The 21,619-nt window shown below is 42.7% G+C and overlaps 1 protein-coding gene across 1 annotated transcript; it reads left to right on the forward strand.

Moving 5' to 3' along the window:
* The first annotated feature begins 1,106 nt into the window (after positions 1-1,106).
* On the forward strand, positions 1,107-12,842 carry cpa6 (carboxypeptidase A6). The gene is made up of 10 exons (XM_079661103.1): positions 1,107-1,177; positions 3,314-3,438; positions 4,998-5,112; positions 6,291-6,392; positions 6,480-6,584; positions 8,798-8,908; positions 9,275-9,365; positions 9,885-10,087; positions 11,187-11,271; positions 11,665-12,842. The coding sequence occupies exons 1-10, from the start codon at positions 1,160-1,162 to the stop codon at positions 11,877-11,879; spliced, it is 1,170 nt and encodes a 389-aa protein (XP_079517229.1). The 5' UTR covers positions 1,107-1,159; the 3' UTR covers positions 11,880-12,842.
* Positions 12,843-21,619: the final 8,777 nt, after the last annotated feature.

Raw genomic sequence — 21,619 nt, forward strand, 5'->3', positions numbered from 1 at the left:
CCCTAGCTACCACCTTGGTAACAATGAAAACGTTGTATGGACACAATTTCCTGAAGTAATCTTCGTAATAACTAGCAAACTAAAGATCATGTACATCCACTGCACACATCATCTGAAATAACAACTCATATTTCTCGCACCAAATGACATCAAAACGCATTTTAATGGCCAAACTAACTTCAAAATAGGCATTTTCCACCGAGAATAAAACGAAGTTCGGCCATGTTTTTTTTTTCTGCAGGGAGAAATTTGAAGATCAGGTGACATAGACGCCAGCCATTGGAATGAATGGTGGAAAAAAATGTAGGGATCTTACAACTTCAGAGGCGTTTTTGTAGAAACACTACGTCCCAAGTTGTGGACCAACGTAGTTATTACACGTTTAGATGTGAGACTGGGTTGGTTGTTCTGAAGATGTTTCTTCATTTGTTTTGATTGCTGTCTTTATATCTGCATCCTTTCTGAAGCTGCAGCGTCTTTCTCATGATTTTCTACTCTGACCTTTAACTAACCCCCTTTTTTTTGCCTAAATGATATACGTTGAGGACCATTTACAAATCTTCTAACCCCTTTCTCCCACAACTTCCCACACTTTAATCCAAACTCTTTGTGAAGTTTCTCCTCACGTTACCATAAAAACATCACACTTCCTGGCCTGTGAAACTCGTTAGAATATCTGATTTCTTCTTTATATGTTCAGATGTTTTCCATGTCAGTATATTGTTCATGCATTCACAGAATAAACCTGTGGAGCAGCTGCAGCTACTGTAACAGTGAACAAAACCTCCAGGTGTTTACCCGCTGAGCTGCAGACGCTGAAATGAAACCCTTTAACGTCTGACCCTGTCATCCTCAGAGTATTACAGCATCACATCTGCTGTATAAGTGTACTGTGCAAACCCTCAGGTGTGTGTGTGTGTGTGTGTGTGTGTGTGTGTGTGTGTGTGTGTGTGTGTGTGTGTGTGTGTGTGTGTGTGTGTGTGTGTGTGTGTGTGTGTGTGTGTGTGTGTGTGTGTGTGTGTGTGTGTGTGTGTGTGTGTGTGTGTGTGTGTGTGTGTGTGTGTGTGTGTGTGTGTGTGTGTGTGTGTGTGTGTGTTGTAGGGATCAGGTGTTCAGGATCACCCCGAGAGAAGAGAGGGAGGTGAAGCTGCTGCAAAGCATGCTGGGACACATGAAGGTACGGAAACACACTCCAGTTTTCTGACATGTTTAATAATTATGCAAATGAGGTGTTATTTTAGTAAATGTATGCATATGTTTTTAAGTACTTAATGTGACCATCGGAAAAAGCCAGGTTCATATCCTTGTTTCATGTTGTTGACATATTAATCAGAGGTTTCACAGAGGGAGATCTCTGTATCACTCCATAAATCAGAAAATACTGCCATAAAAAGTCATTTCCTGCATGTTATAGATAATCCACAGCCTTTCTGATTGCTGGAGTTTTGTAAACGGAGACATTAAGGACATGTTTGGTGTTGAAAATGTCAGAAATCTCAACATTTTATTATATTTTGTGTGTGTTTGTGGTCCTCTTAAAGTCATAAGGATGCTTCAGGATGTAGCAAAGACCAAACTCTTCATCACAAAGTCTGGATGTCTTTCAGTCATGTGTTTTGGAGACACTGATATTAACGGGGAAACCTTTCAGGACTCAAATGCCTCGTCTCTGTCCCCCTAAACTCATTTGGGAGTGATTACCCATCAGCCCCGGGGCCCTTCCTCTGCACGTTGTTTCACTTTCAGAAACACAGAGGACTGTTTGTATGATGGGATCACAGACACGCTGCAAACCATGTTTTCTTAAAGCTAACTGGCTGCAGACGTTTATATTCACTGAGAGAGATAAGAAGCTCCAGAACCGACTGTTCCTTTACATGAAAACAGCTGCTGGTATTTATCCAATGTGCTTTTTCTCTGACTTGACTTTAGATTTATTTGACTTTAAAACCACATCTGCCCTGAGCAAAGCCAGTTCTCTTTTATTGAACTATAGCTTAGTCTTTCATGGACCAACAGAACACAGATTGAGTTTACAGCCGCTCTGTGTACACACATTCAAAACAGGACTCAGATCAAAGACGCAGACACAAAAGACTCGAGCAAAGAATGCGCCTTCAGGGCTCATAAATGCGGCTGTAAAGAGTGAAATTAAAGGTTTATCTGGTCGGGATGTTGAGGCTTTTCGAGGTGTGTTGGTTCTGTTGGTGCAGCTATAAAAACTTTAGAGAGCTTTCTGCTGCCGGAGTGTTTCCTGTAAAACAGTGAAATGAATCCGGTATGCGCTCTGCACACCATTAAACCGTTTGACACATTAACAAGCCAGTGTGCTGCGCTCAGGACACACACACACACACACACACACACACACACACACACACACACACACACACACACACACACACACACACACACACACACACACACACACACACACACACACACACACACACACACACACACACACAGAGTCTGAATGTGTGTATCATTTGTTATTTCATCAGCCACCACATGATGTCTGTGTTTGCATGGTGGGGAGCTAAAGCTAACAGAACGCAGCGCAGATAACGGAGAGGCAGGAACCTGAGACTTTATTCATGAGTCTCTGCAGGATGTTAATCACACACACACGCACACACGCACAAACACACACACACGCACGCACGCACACACACACACACACACACACACACACACATACACACACACACACACACACACACACGCACGCACGCACGCACGCACACACACACACACACACACACGCACACACGCACAAACACGCACGCACGCACGCACACACACACACACACACACACACACACACACATACACACACACACACACACACACACACACACACACACACACACACACAGGACTTCTACTTTTTCTACACTGTGGTTTTAGTAGAAGTTATACTACGATAACATATCTACATGCTTTGTCCACCTCCAGTGCAAATACTGACCTTCAAGTGTCAAAACCTTCACATTTAAGATAAGATCGACTTTAACGCTGCAAGTTTAAAATGTGTATAACAGTGTAAATAAAACAGGAAGAGGTCAAATAAGAAGTAAGTCGTTAATATATGTACATTTAATGTACCTGTCTGTCAAAGTCTTTAAACACACACTGTCTCAGTGATCCTTCACCTCATGTGTGTGTGTGTGTGTGTGTGTGTGTGTGTGTGTGTGTGTGTGTGTGTGTGTGTGTGTGTGTGTGTGTGTGTGTGTGTGTGTGTGTGTGTGTGTGTGTGTGTGTGTGTGTGTGTGTGTGTGTGTGTGCGTGCGTGCGTGCGTGCGTCCTTCAGGTGGATCTATGGCAGCCAAACAGCGCTGCTCTAATCTGTCTCAACAACACGGTGGACGCTCATGTGAAACGCAACGACACGCGACGACTACACACACACCTGCAGCGAGAAAACATCGATTACAGGTGAGAAATATATCGGAGAAACTAGCGCTCGTCTGCGCGCATACGGAGACCAGAGTCCTGCACGGGTCTGATTTTCAAGACCCGCTCCCGCCCCGCACCCGTGACGTGCAGTACCGAACCCGCCCCGCTACCCGCACATATTGCCAATTAGTTCCGCAACCCGACCCGACCCGCCGGCACATGATCCGCAACCCGACCCGAACCCGCATATATATATAAGCAGTGACAACGTGCAATTATTAACACACGCAGTTGCATATTTGGCTCAAAAAGCCTGGGATGTTGTTTATTTTCTGCATCTAGGAGGACACCAAAAGCCTCCCAGACGTTGGATTTCGCTCTTGAGGAAGAGTTATTGAAAATGCTGTATTCTCAGAGAGCTTCACCTCAGCCATTCAGAATGTGGTGCGCTCAGCAGCAGATAGATGCGCTGCAGAGGTTATGAATATGCTCGGTACCGCGGAGGAGAGGTCTGAGGATTCAAACATTAAACTAAATTATTATTATTTAAATATATTTATTATGCAACACCCGCAACCCGACCCGCATCATCTTTGTTTTACCCAGAAGCGAACCCGGAAAAAAGCGTTTGAAAAAATACCACCCGCAAATCACCTTTTTTGCGGGTCACCCGTCGGGTACCCGCGGATACCCGACCCGATGCAGGACTCTGACGGAGACACATCTGTTACTGTATCTGCAGAGCAAAGCTTTCACCACTCAGGATTTATGATGAACACACACACACACACACACACACAGAGAAAGACACACATGGACACACACACACACACACACACACACACACACACACACTCACACACACACTCACACGCACACACACTCACACACTCACACACACACACACACACACACACACACACACACCTCTTTCATCTCTCCGCTCGTGTCTCTTTTCAGAATTATCGTTGAATTGATGGAGTTTTAATCAAAGCCGCCGCAGATAGAAAAGAGTCTTTGTTGCACATTTGAAAGGGGGGTTAATTGGAGAAAGTGGTTCACACTGCAGGGGGTCTTGAGGGAGAGAGGGGGAACAATCAGGCCTTCTAACTGGTGTGGAAGAAAAAGAGCTGCAACGACTGATGTATGACATGATGAAGTGGATCGAGGGATGTGTCGGAGCTTCTCAAAGTCCAAGATGATGTCTTTGAAGTCGTGTTGTGTCAGTGTGAAACCCAGAGAGATTCACTTTAGATATATCACTTCAGAAAAGCAGGAAAGCAGGAAAGCAGGAAAGCAGGAAAGCAGGAAAGCTCTAGATTTTGAGAGGCTTTTATGTTTGCTTGAATTAAAGCTGAATAGTTAATTGATGTTCAGTAAATGATTGCAGGTGTAAGGTCATGCACTCATGGAGAGACATAACTGAACAAATGTCTTCAAGTATTTTCTCTCAGGTCAAATCCAAAGGTGTTCACTTTGATATGACAAAACGGAGAAAAGCGGTGGTTCTTATTACCCACAAAAACACTGGGATAACAACAAGTATTTGTTTCTGTGTGTTTTATTGTTGTTGTTGTTGTTGTTGTTGTTGTCCTCAGGGTGTTCATCTCCGACCTGCAGAGGGAGATTCAGAAACAGACGGGGTCTCGTTCCTCCAGGAAGAGAAGGAGCGAGACTCAGTACGACTACGAGGTGTACCATTCTCTGGACGAGGTGTACACACACACACACACACACACACACACACACACACACACACATACACATACACAGACTCACACACACACACACACACACACACACACACACACACACACACACACACACACACACACACACACACACACACACACACACACCCTGAGAGTTAAAACAACACGTCATGCTTCACTGAGCAGCCAGAACCAAAACACCCCCGAAAACGAGACATGGGGAGCGCAGAGGCAGCACTTTATGAATCTGCACACACACACACACACACACACACACACACACACACACACACACACACACACACACACACACACACACACACACACACACACACACACACACACACACACACACACACACACACACACACACACACACACACACACACACACACACAGTAACAATTGCCCCTCACAGACGCTGCACACAGTTTACTCTGCAGGTCTGCTGCTAATCTGTAGTTTACTGTGAGCTTTGATCCTCTGAGAAACACACACACACACATGTGCATCTGTGTGTGTGTTTGTGTGTGTGTGTATTTGTGTGTGTGTGTGTGTATTTGTGTGAGTGTGTGTGTATTTGTGTGTGTGTGTGTGTGTTCGTGTGTGTGTGTGTGTGTGTGTGTGTGTGTGTGTGTGTGTGTGTGTGTGTGTGTGTGTGTGTGTGTGTGTGTGTGTGTGTGTGTGTGTGTGTGTGTGTGTGTGTGTGTGTGTGTGTGCACTTAACAGGTTTTGATGTCAGCTTTGAAGTCCCTTCATACGATATAAATAGGATTATAAATCTCCAGATTCGTCCTGCTATCAAGTCTTGGATGATATATTTGCAGATTTTACGATACGATATAATGCTGATTCAACTCGGGGGCCTGCGATCAATATGAGATGATATCATAAGCACATTTCACACCATCAGCTAATAACTCATGCCAGAAGAAGGCCATTGTGTATCTGTTTTCCCAAAGCGTTCCTAAATGACACAAATGAACAGTTATAAAAACCTCCTGTTGCTCGTTATAAAGTGCCATGGGAGTCTCAAAATCAAAGCGTATCTTGAAGATGTTTTCACTTTGCATTGAGTTTAGTGGATTGCAACTGAATGAACATGCAGCACTACAAACCTTTCCCCCTCTTACTCTTGAACACTTTCTGAAACCCATCTTAATGATTGATTTCCTGCAGATCCAGAGCTGGATGTTTGAGATGAACAGGACTCACTCTGATCTGGTGGACATGTTCTCTGTGGGGAAGTCTTATGAGGGGAGACCGCTGTACGTGCTTCAGGTAGGAGAGGAAACAACACACACACACATTAAATAAAACACACACACATGCATAGTACTGTACATCTGAGTGTGTGTGTCCCGTCAGATAGGAAAGAGGAGTCGTCAGCAGAAGAAGGCGGTGTGGATCGACTGTGGAGTTCACGCCAGAGAGTGGATCGGCCCGGCGTTCTGCCAGTGGTTCGTCAAAGAGGTACAACACACACTCTCTATGTGTATACTGTACTATAACACACACTCTCTATGTGTATACTGTACTATAACACACACTCTCTATGTGTATACTGTACTATAACACACACTCTCTATGTGTATACTGTACTATAACACACACTCTCTATGTGTATACTGTACTATAACACACACTCTCTATGTGTATACTGTACTATAACACACACTCTATGTGTATACTGTACTATAACACACACTCTATGTGTATACTGTACTATAACACACACTCTCTGTGTGTATACTGTACTATAACACACACTCTATGTGTATACTGTACTATAACACACACTCTCTGTGTGTATACTGTACTATAACACACACTCTCTATGTGTATACTGTACTATAACACACACACTCTATGTGTATACTGTACTATAACACACACTCTCTATGTGTATACTGTACTATAACACACACTCTCTATGTGTATACTGTACTATAACACACACACTCTATGTGTATACTGTACTATAACACACACTCTCTATGTGTATACTGTACTATAACACACACTCTATGTGTATACTGTACTATAACACACACTCTCTATGTGTATACTGTACTATAACACACACTCTCTATGTGTATACTGTACTATAACACACACTCTCTATGTGTATACTGTACTATAACACACACTCTCTATGTGTATACTGTACTATAACACACACTCTCTATGTGTATACTGTACTATAACACACACTCTCTATGTGTATACTGTACTATAACACACACTCTCTATGTGTATACTGTACTATAACACACACTCTCTATGTGTATACTGTACTATAACACACACTCTCTATGTGTATACTGTACTATAACACACACTCTCTATGTGTATACTGTACTATAACACACACTCTCTATGTGTATACTGTACTATAACACACACACTCTATGTGTATACTGTACTATAACACACACTCTCTATGTGTATACTGTACTATAACACACACACTCTATGTGTATACTGTACTATAACACACACTCTCTATGTGTATACTGTACTATAACACAAACTCTCTATGTGTATACTGTACTATAACACACACACTCTATGTGTATACTGTACTATAACACACACTCTCTATGTGTATACTGTACTATAACACACACTCTCTATGTGTATACTGTACTATAACACACACTCTCTATGTGTATACTGTACTATAACACACACACTCTATGTGTATACTGTACACACTCTCTCTGAAGGACATCGTGTGTGTGTGTGTGTGTGTGTGTGTGTGTGTGTGTGTGTGTGTGTGTGTGTGTGTGTGTGTGTGTGTGTGTGTGTGTGTGTGTGTGTGTGTGTGTGTGTGTGTGTGTGTGTGTGTGTGTGTGTGTGTGATTTTGTACTGATTGACGTCTGGGATTCACATTGTTTTGGGTTATCAGGGTCGTTGAAAATGTAACGAGAGCTCTTTTAACAACATTTCTCCACAAACAGGAAGGAATTTAGAATATTATATTTTTTAGATGTATTACAATAAATGCATTTTAAACAATCCCATCCCCCCAGCTGAGACCATACAGACCCTCTGAACATCTTGCAGACTGCTCTCGGATGTCTTGAGATTTTCCTCTTACACCTGTATCGACTCTCTGGAAAATCACCTCTATTTAAAAGTTCCTCCATTTTCCTCCTGCTGAACTTCTTCATACACACTGGCTTCTTTACAATTGTTGGGCGTGTGCCAGAGTATTTGCACACAGCAGCTGCCCTTATATAAATATATATATACTGTATAGAGAGAGAGGTTAAGGAGTTATCTGTGCTAATAATAAACTACGCCCATTACTCTGTCTGCACACGCTTCTTTAAATGGCCTCCAACAACTAAAACAACAAAGTGATATATATTTGGACTTTATTAAGGAAGGACTTTTTTAAAGAAGGATTCAAGTAGGAGGAGGGAGTGAGTACATACAAGAGGGAAAAGACTAAAAAGCAGCATGAAATCTGAAATAAAAATCAAAGAAATTAGAACAATTTGCAAGATGCAGTAACTCCGGTCCGCCACTGGAGGTCCTCTTTGTTTTAGTTAAAGCTCATTAACTTGAGTCTCATTAAAGAACACTCTGAGGTGGTGCGTTCAAGGAACCCTGGGACAAATCAAGCATGACAAATGTGCTCTGTACTAATACTTAATGTTTGTTATATTAATTTCAGGCCATAAACTCGTACCAGTACGACTCTGTGACGCGGCGTCTCCTGAACCAGCTCAGCTTCTACATCATGCCGGTGTTTAACGTGGACGGGTATCACTTCAGCTGGACCACGGTACTGTAGGGCCTCAATACATGCTAACAGCCTTATGTCAACTCACTGTAGGTCCACTCACTCTGCACTTTGTCTACTTTATTCATTGGGGTTATTATCCTGTTTTAAAATGAATTCAATATTACCTTTATGATGGAAGTAGAAGTTACCCGGCAACAGGTTCCTTCACCTGATTTAAAAAAATAAATGTGGTAGTGTATTTAATATTTTGTGACCAATTGGATCAGAGCGTAATAAAAACACAATGTGCTGTTTGTCATGATGCAGCCCTTTCCTCTGTACACACTAACGCCTCTCTAACATCAGTTGAGTCGACAGGAAGCTTCACTTACTGAACAAGACCTTCACTTCCTGTGTTTCCTTCAGGATCGGTTCTGGAGGAAAACCCGGTCTAAGAACCACAAGTTCCACTGCAGAGGAACGGACGCCAACAGGAACTGGAAGGTGAAGTGGTGCGGTGAGTTCAATGACCCTCAGCTGCACAGGAGATCTGAGCATTTACTGCAGGTGGAGTTCTTCACACTGTCTATTCTAATAGAAATGTATGTTTTAGGATAAAGCCCTTGAGATGCAGACAAAAGCAACGTCTCACAGACAGACATGAACAAAATAACAGAAAGCAGAGCATGACAAACCACGTACAGTCTGTTCAATCCATGGAGTAATAAATCAAATCATTACAGTTTGAGATCAGTTTCATCAATAACAAGAGCAGCTGAAAGTGAGATGATGACAGGGATCTGATAGCAGTCTATTCTATTAGAAAGCTGCAGATCCTTCAGAGTCCTCACTAACACATGTCTTAATGCTCTTGATGTTTTATCTGTGAATTGCCTTGTGTTGAAAGGTGCTATATAAATAAATCCCCCCAGAGGAAGGTGCCTCTTCCCACACTCTCCTCATAGCCTTCTGAAGCACCTTGAGATGACATTGTTTTTAAAGTGTGCTGTCTAAATGAAATGTATTCTTCTTATAGAGGAAGGAGCCTCTTCTCACCCGTGTGACGACACGTACTGCGGACCCTTCCCTGAGTCTGAGCCCGAGGTGAAAGCCGTGGCAAAGTTCCTGAGGAAGAACAGGAAGAGGGTGAAAGCGTACATCTCAATCCACGCCTACGCTCAGATGCTGCTCTACCCGTACTCATACAAGTACGCAACTATACCCAACTTCAGCTGCGTGGTGAGGAAGAAGAAACATTATCTGCAAGAGTTTTATGATAAAGTGCTATAAGTGTTCAAAGCTAGGTGCAAAGGCCCGTAAACGTCCTTATGAGACGGTGTTAGCAGTATGTGTTCATGAGACTTTAAAAGAGTTCATAATCCTGTTAGTTCTGAGATTATAGAACAAACATGAATAAACGCTTTGTTAGTACTTGTGTCATTGTGCAACCTTTCTAAGTTACGCTGCTGCTTTATTCACTTCAGCTGCGTGGTAAAGAATGAAAACCCATCATCTACAAGTGTTTTCTGTAAAGCTTCACATTAAAGTGCTTCCAATAAGTGTTCATAACGAGGTGCAAATGTCCTTATGTGACAGGTGTTAGCAGTATGTGTTAATATAAGTTATTCTGCTGCTTTATAAAGATGACATAATGATTGTTTGAATGCAACAGTTAGCTATGTATATAGTATGATGAAAGACTTACTTAGATATACAATGTTTGATCAATTAAGCACAAAAACACACTTTATAAAACACATAAATAGCAGCTGGATTTCAACGAATATAAAGACTTCTATAGTAACCTGGCCTAATGCCATTATTAGTACAATTACAGTATATTTCAAAATTAAATTAAATGAGTATATAGTCCTATTAGTGCATAATAATGTCAATAAGCCTCTCATAGGACCGTATTACCTGTGCACACTCAGTTAGCTACGCTTTCTGCAGATGCACATCTCAAAGGAGCACTACCAGGTTGATATAGTATGATTAAAGATGTACTTATAAATACAATATGTTATCAATTAAGCACAAATAGCAGCTGCATGCAGACACAAATAAAGGGTTGTATACTAAACAGGCTAAAACTGGCCTAATAGCACAATTATTAATACATTTACAGCATATGTTTACATTAATGTACATTGCTTATCATCTTGTTGATGTATAATAATGTCAATAAGCCTCTTATAGGACCTTATTACCTGTAAACTAACCTTTATTACAAAGACTTTCATCTCAATTGGCTGCAGGGCTATGTGTTGGGTTTAATACTGTGCAGAAATACAGATTTAAAGCTTGTTTAATGATTTATGTTCTGCTCTGTGTGCAGGAATCAGCGGCACACAGTGCAGTCAGCGCTCTCTACTCTGCGTACGGAGTCCGGTATCGGTACGGCCCCGCCTCCACCACCCTCTGTGAGTAAAGTACTTCATTCATCACAAAGTTAGGGTGCCATGTTGCACCACCAGGAAAGACCTCAGGTCATTGTGCACGCAGTGAAGAAGGGAGAAGGGCCAGTTTAATATACATGCATCACCAATTTACCCCTGAACACATGACGTGTACCTATTATACGATACGATAATACTTTAATGGTGAAGTTCAACTGATCCTCCTGCATATTGAGAAGTAGGGAGAAGGGCCAGTTTGTGGGTGGGAAATACATATATATATAGATCATCCTTTTGTGGTGAAATATAACTTTAAGACATAGTATACTTACATTTCTGGATTCAGTGACCACTAGAGACATTTTTATAAACCAAACTACAGTCCTGATCTTGTATTTCTCTGTGTTTCTCCAACAGATGTGAGTTCTGGCAGCTCCATCGACTGGGCCTACAGGAACGGGATCTCGTACGCCTTCGCCTTCGAGCTTCGGGACACAGGATACTACGGCTTCCTGCTGCCGGAGTCTCTGATCAGCCCCACCTGCACAGAGACGCTGAGAGCCGTCAAGGCCATCGCATCGGGGCTGCTGAAGAAGTGTGAGGTGGACAAGGACACGTTTCCATACATATGAGCTCCGAAACTACTCTTTTTCATACCAGAGATGATTAGGGATCATCGAGGGAGAGCAGAGATCCATTAGAAACCATGAGAGATCATCAGAAACCATCAGAGACCATCGGAGACCGTCAGAGATCGCCAGAGACCGTCAGAGACCATCAGAGACCATCAGAGATCATCAGAAACCATCAGAGACCATCAGAGACCATCAGAGACATCAGAGATCATCAGAAACCATCAGAGATCATCAGAAACCATCAGAGACATCAGAGATCCTCAGAGACCATCAGAGACCATCGGAGACCATCAGAGATCATCAGAGACCATCAGAGACCATCAGAGATCATCAGAAACCATCAGAGACCATCAGAGACCATCAGAGACCATCAGAGATCATCAGAGACCATCAGAGACCATCAGAAACCATCAGAGATCATCAGAGACCATCAGAGATCATCAGAGATCATCAGAAACCATCAGAAACCATCAGAGACCATCAGAGACATCATAGATCATCAGAAACCATCAGAGACCATCAGAGATCATCAGAGACCATCAGAGACCATCGGAGACCATCGGAAACCATCAGAGACCATCAGAGACATCAGAGATCATCAGAAACCATCAGAGACCATCAGAGATCATCAGAGACCATCAGAGACCATCGGAGACCATCGGAAACCATCGGAGATCGTCGTAGATCGTCGGAGACCGTGGGAGACCATCGGAGACCATCAGAGACCATCAGAGACCATCAGGGGAAAGAAGAGGAAGATTAGCTTTTCACTGGTTTGAGATTTAACGCCTTGTTCCCATTTTCTGGTGCCAAAAATCCCCATAAGTCCTGTGAGTTTAGACCATTAACTTTAACCCTTAGACACAATAATATCCCAAATAGTCCTGGATCATGAAATCCTCCACCGAAGTCTTTACTGATCTCCTCTAAATAGATATTAAAGAGCATCTTTTTTTTCTACATTTATTCTTAAACTTGCTTGAAAATTACAATTAAAAAAGTGAATGTAGGATTTGATATATTTTAGAGACATAAGGAATTCAGAGGGAAAGGAGCAATTTTGAGCTCTGCTCTTAAAAACGGCTTTTTTTTAAGGTCATACGTCAAACGCGTCATATTACATCACACAGGGGACACATCTCCCTCTCTGACCGCGGGTATAGTTAGTAGATGCGTTGAGTAGAGAGGTTGTGTTTTAATGAGCTGGTATGTTTCAGTAGTTTTACATTGTATCTCACCATTTGTAATCATGGTGCAGTATTGTGTTTGTGCAGGTTGCACAAATACCAGCCTGTCAGGACATCGAGTCCACAGTAAAAAGGACCGGAGCTAGCGTTCGTTCCTGGGTGCTTTGTGCATCCACCTCCCTGCAGCACATACTCTCCACAGCTTTATCAGGAAACCGTATTACTTCTCTCTCCCCCCCCCCCCCCTTCGCTGCTCTCTCTCTCTCCCCCCCTTCGCTGCTCTCTCTCTCTCTCCCCTCCGGTACACGGCACTGTAAGACATAGTGTGGAGTTGCATTAGGTAACGCTGTGGTGGCTGTACTGCTCCAGCCGTCTCCTTTGTGTTTGTTTCCCCCTGTCTGTGTTGTTTGTGTGTGCGTGGTGGCTGTCACTCCTGGCTCCCGGCTCAACCTCCACTCACCTGCTGCAATCAGCTGTGCACCCTCCCCATTTACGTTGATATGCCATTTACAACGGCATATCAACGGAGGCTCCACAACCTTTCTCCGCCAGATCGTCAAGTATCAGCCGTATCTCGCGTCTCTCCTCCGGTACACAGCACCGTAGTGTGGAGTTGCACTAGGTAACGCGAGATACGGCTGATATTTGCGCATTAGTTTCTGTTATGGATCAGTATCAACAGTCCTGCCAGTAACGTTACTATATTATCAATGCTACTTTAGTTATAGCCTGATATATGATAGCTAACTTCACAATGTTGTGATGTGACGTTAGCTAACATTCTGTAGCTAACGCCGGTCACTCACCAAGACAGCTGCCCAGTTCTCCACTGGTTCTCCTCACACCACAGCTCCATTTCTCTAATCCTTGGCTGCTCCTGGTCTCTTGGACGCATAGCAGGCTCATCATTATAAGGTTGTGGTCCGTCATATGCATTTGAATATTCATGTTCAACTTCTTCTGTGTCTTCTGTGTGGAAACTAGCCTTGGGATCCATGTTTATTAATACGTTACACCGGCCGCTCTCCCCCTTGTTTCCCCTGTGTCACGTCACACGCGGGAGGTCACGTGCCAAGGCTTTTTTATGCGGAAGTGAAAATGTCTTACAAAAACGACACCAGATTTCACTGTAGTGTATATTTCTGTATATTTTTTTGAAAATCTAGTGTATTCATCATTTTCCTACACATTTATTCACAGGTGTCTTTAACCTGGAAGTTGCTCTTTAATGATACAGACTTTTAAAGAAATAAGCTGGGCAGTGGTCATGTGAGCATTTTTCACGATACAATAGAACTTGAGAAGCAGCTCAGATTTGAATGTCTTCCAAAAATGGTGTTTTCAAGAAGCTCCATTTTTATTCCAGTGGCTCCACTTTATTCTGAAAATATTCCTTCTCTATTTTGATTCCAGTTGCATTTATTTTGAAAATATTCATACAAGATGATCTCATTTTTTATTCCAGTGGCATTTTATTTTGAAAATATTCATACAAGATGATCTCTTTTTTTATTCCAGTGGCATTTTATTTTGAAAATATTCATACAAGATTATCTCTATTTTGAGTGGTATTTTATTTTGAAAATAATCATAAAATAATCTTTTTTTTTTTATCTCAATTTTTATTCTGGTGTCATTTTATTTTGAAAATACTCCTACCAAGTGCCTTAATGTATGAATGCCTTTATTACTGCAATACTGTTGGTGTATGTAATATGCAATCACCTGACGATCATGGGTTTTTCTTTTCTCATTTAATTAGGTCTTTTATTTACTTTCTGAATCAATACTCAGGTGTAGATCAGGGTTTCCGTTAGCCGGTAATTACCGGTTTTTAGCTGGTCAAATTGAATAAAAACCTGTAAATTCAAAACCTGGTTTTGATGTCCGATGCTCCGATCGATTGGCTGCCGATCATTATCGGCCGATATTCACTCTTAATAGTTTTAGAATGATAGAGGGTCGAGTATCTTTCACGACTTAGGTTTATTGTACAGTAAGTCAAGACATTACAGAAGGCAGCAACAACACAACTGGCGGGCTTACTCTGAAGTAAAGCAGTCCTTCGCATGCCGTAAAGCATGTCGCAACACTGTCATAACAGCCTTAACTCTGTATGCATTGTATGCATATGTGACATCTCCCCTTTTTTCCTAGTTATTTAATTTGAAATAACTGTAAAGAGTCACAGCATCATCCTGTAATAGTAAACAACAGTCAAACTGTGATAGCAAATGTTCATTCAGTCGTACTGACTAACCAAAAGTGTCCTATGGATACAGGTTAACTTCACAGATTATGTGAATAAAGATGGGTAACCAATACCTTCAGTAGTGCTGTTACAACATAACATTCAAGATGCAAGTTTTCTTTTCTAAACATTGCAGCAGTAATATCACATAACATTCACAATAAACAGGACCCCCCCCCCCAGGCCATAGCTACTGGCATCAGCAGACACCGCTGTGGCTCTAGCCACATCATAGAAGACAAGAACAGGTGCCGTGGTCAGCATTGTCTTAATGTTCTCAAAAGCTGACTGCTGTGAGTGACCCCAGGTCCAGATGTTCCTGCTCTTCAGAAGCTAGTACAGTGGTTGACCTATTGTGGAAAGGTTTGGAACGTGCCTACCCAGGTAGTTCACCATGCCCCGGACTCTTTTCAGCTCATGGACGTTTCCTGGTGGAGCCAGCTGATGTATGGCTTCAACTTTATCAGGGTCGGGCCTGACTCCTGACTGGTCGATGAGATGTCCCAGAAAGCGTAGCTGGCTTTGTCTGAGGGAGCATTTCTCTTTATTGAGTTTTGAGCCTGCTGACTCAACACACTGTAGTACCTTCTCGAGTCTGGCGTCGTGCTGTTCTGTCGATGTCCCATAGACCAGGATATCGTCCATGAAGACTTCAACGCCTTCCAGCCCCTGCAGAGTCTCTAGCATTCTCCGCTGGAAGATCTCAGGCGCACTGGAGGCCCCGAAAGGTAACCTTTTGAAACAGTACCTGCCAAACGGTCTTATAAAGGTTGTTCATTTACAGCTGACTGGGTGCAGTGGGATTTGCCAGAACCCACTCGCAGCGTCGAGAGAGAAAACACAGTTGCACCACTTAGCTTTGCAGTTATTTCATCAGAGGTAGGTAAGATGTAGCGCCCTCTTTTTACTGACTCATTTAGTCTTTTCAGGTCCACACAGATCCGGGCTTTGCCTGTGGTTTTCTTTAGAACGGCACCATAGGAGCACACCATTCAGTTGGCTGTGTTACCTTCTCGATGACACCGTTCTTCTCCATCCTCTGCAGTTCCTCTTTTACCATCTGTAACATTGGGAAGGGCACACGACGTCCTGTATGCACTGCATATGGTTGAGCCCCATCTTTTAATTGGATTTGAACAGGTTCAGTTTTTAGTGTGCCGTGCTCACCATAGGCTTGAAGGTGTTCACTGGTAGTGAATTTCACTTCATCAGCACGCCTCACCAGGTTCATCTCCACTGACAAATCCCGGCTGAGTAGGTTATGGACACTCTGGCCACGGACTACATGCTTCAAATAGTTATTTCCCTTGTAACTAACTGTAGCATTAAAGCGTCCCAGACCAGAGTCCTGCATCGGGTCGGGTATCCGCGGGTACCCGACGGGTGACCCGCAAAAAAGGTGATTTGCGGGTGGTATTTTTTCAAACGCTTTTTTCCGGGTTCGCTTCTGGGTAAAACAAAGATGATGCGGGTCGGGTTGCGGGTGTTGCATAATAAATATATTTAAATAATAATAATTTAGTTTAATGTTTAAATCCTCAGACCTCTCCCCCGCGGGACCGAGCATAATCATAACCTCTGCAGCGCATCTATCTGCCGCTGAGCGCGCCACATTCTGAATGGCTGAGCTGAAGCTCTCTAGCGGAGAATACAGCATTTTCAATAACTCTTCCTCAAGAGCGAAATCCAACGTCTGGGAGGCTTTTGGTGTCCTCCTAGATGAGAGAATAACCAGCATCCCAGGCTTTTTGAGACAAATATGCAACTGCTTGTGTTAATAATTGCACGTTTTCACTGCTTATATATATGCGGGTCGGGTCGGGTTGCGGAACTAATTGGCAATATGTAGCGGTTCTTGAAAATCCGACCCGTGCAGGACTCTGTCCCAGACACAACAGTTCACCTCCTGGGCTGTCCAATGGGATGTCATCTGGTTTCAGTGCTTTTGGTGGAGTGAGTGTGTGAAATGCATCCTCACATAAGACGCTGACATCAGCTCCTGTGTCGATTTTCAATTCCATTGGAGTAGAATCCACCTGGAGCTGTACTGTCCACTGCTCTTTCTCCTCTGCACTGCACACTGAGCCTAATAAACAATGGGTCTGCTCAGCCTGCACAGCCCCTGCTGTGACCTCATTCACTGATCCATTGCTGTCTCGGCACACTCTGGCCCAATGTCCTATTTCATTGCACTTGTGGCATGTAGCTTTAGCTGCAGGACACCCTTCTTCCTGGCTATGCTGTGATTTCCCACATTTCCTTTCACTTCCCCCCCATTTTCTGTCTTTTGACTTGCCTTGATGTTGTTGAGGTTTCCATTTGTTCTTTGAATCTCACCTCCTGTACTGGTCCCACTGTGACTTCCTGCAGACTCACTTGTGCTGCGACCTCCTCTGACTGCCTGACGGTCCATATCGTCAGTGCTAGTGTTAGGTCCGCCGTCAGCTGCAGCCTGCAGCGCGAGAGCTCTCTGTCTCGTATCCCGACAACAATTCTCATCTCGGCTTGCGCCAAACTCACAGTGTTCAGATAGATCATACAGGGCTCGGATGAAACCCTCTGGCTTCTCCCCTGGCCGCTGGACCCGCTGGTGGAAACATGCCCTCTCGTGGATAACATTCCTCCTCGGGAAAAAGTACTCGTTGAACTTTCCCACCACAACGGCAAAGTCATCGCCATCCTCTTCTTCGGCAAAAGTGAACGACTTGAATTTGTTTTCTGCCTCGTTGCCCATGGCATAAATCAGGCAGCTCACCGGCACTCTCCCGTCATCTTTGTTGAGTTTAGTAGCGAGTCTGTAGGCCTACCGCTCAAAGCGTTGCCTCCATTCTGGCCATTCAGTCGGCTTATCAAACGAAAAGTTGGCCTCGAGCCGCATGCGGCCCTTTAAGCCCTCTGCTCTGGCTCCCTTGAGCTTAGACAAAAATAAGAAGGAAATAAAATAAAAGTATTTGTAGGACTATTTATATTTTGTTGCACGGTTGAACATGTTACGTATCTTGTATTTTGAGGTGATACTGTGACACATAAATAAAAAACAAAACGGTTTTAATTAGGTCAACTAAAATATGCGTCACATCCTGCTACGGTCCCGCGCGAGCGCTTTTTCCTGCGGGTGAATAACCTGACCCCCGGCTCGATGAGCGAACTATGGATAAATCAAAGAAAAGTACCGGAGGAACACAGGATTTAATTCTGTGTGGACAGAGTTATCTGCTTTCACAGCAAACGATGCTGGTTTACCGGTATGTTTGATATGTAGAGAGAAGTTGTCAACGGTGCTGCAGCCTTTACGTATCGAGGAACAACAAGGGAGAGGAAGACAGCTGACGATCTTCAGTCATAATTCAATGGGGTATGTCATTTATTTCAGAAAACACTTTTTGTTATATTCCATGGAATGCTCTTAACGTCCCGATAGCAATGAATATATTAAATGCTTTGACAATAAATACATAAAAAAATTAATCTCTGGAAGCCGTAGCGCTGTAAAAAGCACGACCAATCATCTGAGCCGGCCCGGCTAAAGTAACTGGATGGCCTACCTGCCTGTCAGCCTTCCATCTGTGCACAAACTTATCTCTGCCCTCATTGGTCATGTGCGCGTTTGTGTGTGTTGGAGGAGGGACTCTGGAAGAAAGTCTGAAGGAAGAGCCATATTTTTTCCCGTTGTGTATTTTCAAATTCTAGCGCACTCGAGCTGGTTTCTCCATTCTTACCTACCCTACCTTTAACTCTTTTTAGGGTGCAGCTCTATGTTTTATTTATTTCAAAGTGGGCCCATTTTAATAATATTTGTTTTCCTTCAAATGTGCAGAGGACTCCCCAAGTGCTGTGTTTAATTTTGTTAAAGTAGGCCTTTGTATTATTTTTAATTCTCCCTATAGGAGTTCTTTGTTTCTTATTGGAGGTTAACAGTTTTATATAATGTAATAAAAAGCCTAATAAATGCAAGAAAACTGTAGTTTTTGTCTGATATAACAATAAATACAACTTTATTAGCTATCAAGCTATGAAATATGTTTTGCGACTCCAGACAAAAAATGTTTGGGGAAAAAGGAGAATTTTTTTTATTTTGGTCAAAAAGGTTGCAGACATAGATATAAACACGAGATGACTCACCCGCGCTGCTGGCCAGTGGAGACCGACGTTGCCACATGGCGGCCATCTTGCCACAGGCAGCTCGCTCACTCATAACATTATGTCTGGTGCACTATTGAAATAACCATAGATTGCTCAATTTTCAAACGGTTTGGTTTGCTATAAACATCAAAAATGTAGTTATGATACTGCATACTACATAATTATAATCATTAACTTGTTTTTTTCAACATGTTTTGTTGTCGCCTGTATCATAGCCATGCTAATAACGTTTATAATAAACCAAACCGTTTGTAAATCAGTCAAGATTTCAGCGAGTTAAGAGTATTTCTTTCAGCTAACAGCTTTAGCAGTAGCTAAACTGTGGTAAGATGGCCGCCGGTGAGTTACGCTGGCGACTTCCCCTTCAGCCATCTAGTGTTTATATATATCTATGGTTGCATACCCCTGCTCTGAAGTAAAGCTGTCCTTCGCATGCCGTAAAGCATGTCGCAACACTGTCATAACAGCCTTAACTCTATATGTATGCATATGTGACAATAGTTTGATCGGTTCTCTCTATAAAGGCCGATCAGGAGAGCTGGATCTGATCGATATGGACATAAACGCGAGTGAAGTGTAACCGGACGCGAGAGAGAGATCAGATCAGCTGCTGAGTCTGACGGAGACACGCAGCTCTGCATGATCACCTGAAGCCCCGCCCACTGTTTAGCGAGCTGAATGAGAAACTGATGGGCTGTCAGGAGAGAGGGAGGGAGAGAGGAAAAGAGAGGATCCGTTTCTCTTTTGAATAATGTACTTCATCTACTAGAAGTAGTTTCTTTTAATGTAATAATTATGTTTGTTGTTTTTGGAATCATTTATTGAAAAATGAATCAGAATTTTTCGATCTGTTACGATTATAAACTGAAGCGATATAAAATTGACTCCCATTAACTGAGTTTTAAACATCAGCATATCCGGTCCTAGTCCGGTAATTGCCTGCTAACGGAAACTCTGCTACACAATTCTTATTCTTATTATTGAAACATGACCGGTAAGTGTCAAATTTGTCCGATAAAATTAATTCTGTCCGGACATTTGACCGGCGAGAAAAAATCCTAGCGGAAACCCTTGTATGGATTACAGAAGCCCTGAATCAATACTCAGGTATGGATTACAGAAGCCCTGAATCAATACTCAGGTATGGATTACAGAAGCCCTGAATCAATACTCAGGTATGGATTAGAGAAGCCCTGAATCAATACTCAGGTATGGATTAGAGAAGCCCTGAATCAATACTCAGGTATGGATTAGAGAAGCCCTGAATCAATACTCAGGTATGGATTACAGAAGCCCTGAATCAATACTCAGGTATGGATTACAGAAGCCCTGAATCAATACTCAGGTATGGATTACAGAAGCCCTGAATCAATACTCAGGTATGGATTAGAGAAGCCCTGAATCAATACTCAGGTATGGATTACAGAAGCCCTGAATCAATACTCAGGTATGGATTACAGAAGCCCTGAATCAATACTCAGGTATGGATTACAGAAGCCCTGAATGGCCAAAATTAAAACATTTGATGACCTATTTTTTCCATGAAAACAAGGTTTTTGTATTTGTTTGATCAACAATCTCACGTCATTTATGACATAATCTCTAAATAACAAGTGTTTCCCTGATGATGACACTTCTTACAAGATAATAAACTGAACGATTATCATTATCCTGAGAACACACAGATACACACACACACGCACACAAACACACACACACACACACACACACACACACACACACACACACACACACACACACACACACACACACTAACACACATGCACACACACACACACACACACACACACACACACACACACACACACACATGCACACGCTAACACACACACTCACACACACACACACACACACACATGCACACACTAACACACACACACATCCTGAGAAATAAGGGAAATTAATGGTTTAAAAGCGGCCGCTCATGGCGTCTGTAATGAACCAATGACCGTCAGAAATGTTTACTTTTGAGCTATATGAGATTATAATAAATGTATGATATCTGACTTTAATAAATATTTTTGTTGACAGTACATGTTCACGGTGTCACATTAATCTACAGCATGCTTTTAAAACAGCCAAATGTGCAGTCGTGTTTTCCATATTTGTGCACGTTGCAATGACTTTTATTTTGA

Source organism: Notothenia rossii (assembly GCF_949606895.1).
Source record: "Notothenia rossii genome assembly, chromosome: 12".
NCBI lineage: Eukaryota > Metazoa > Chordata > Actinopteri > Perciformes > Nototheniidae > Notothenia > Notothenia rossii.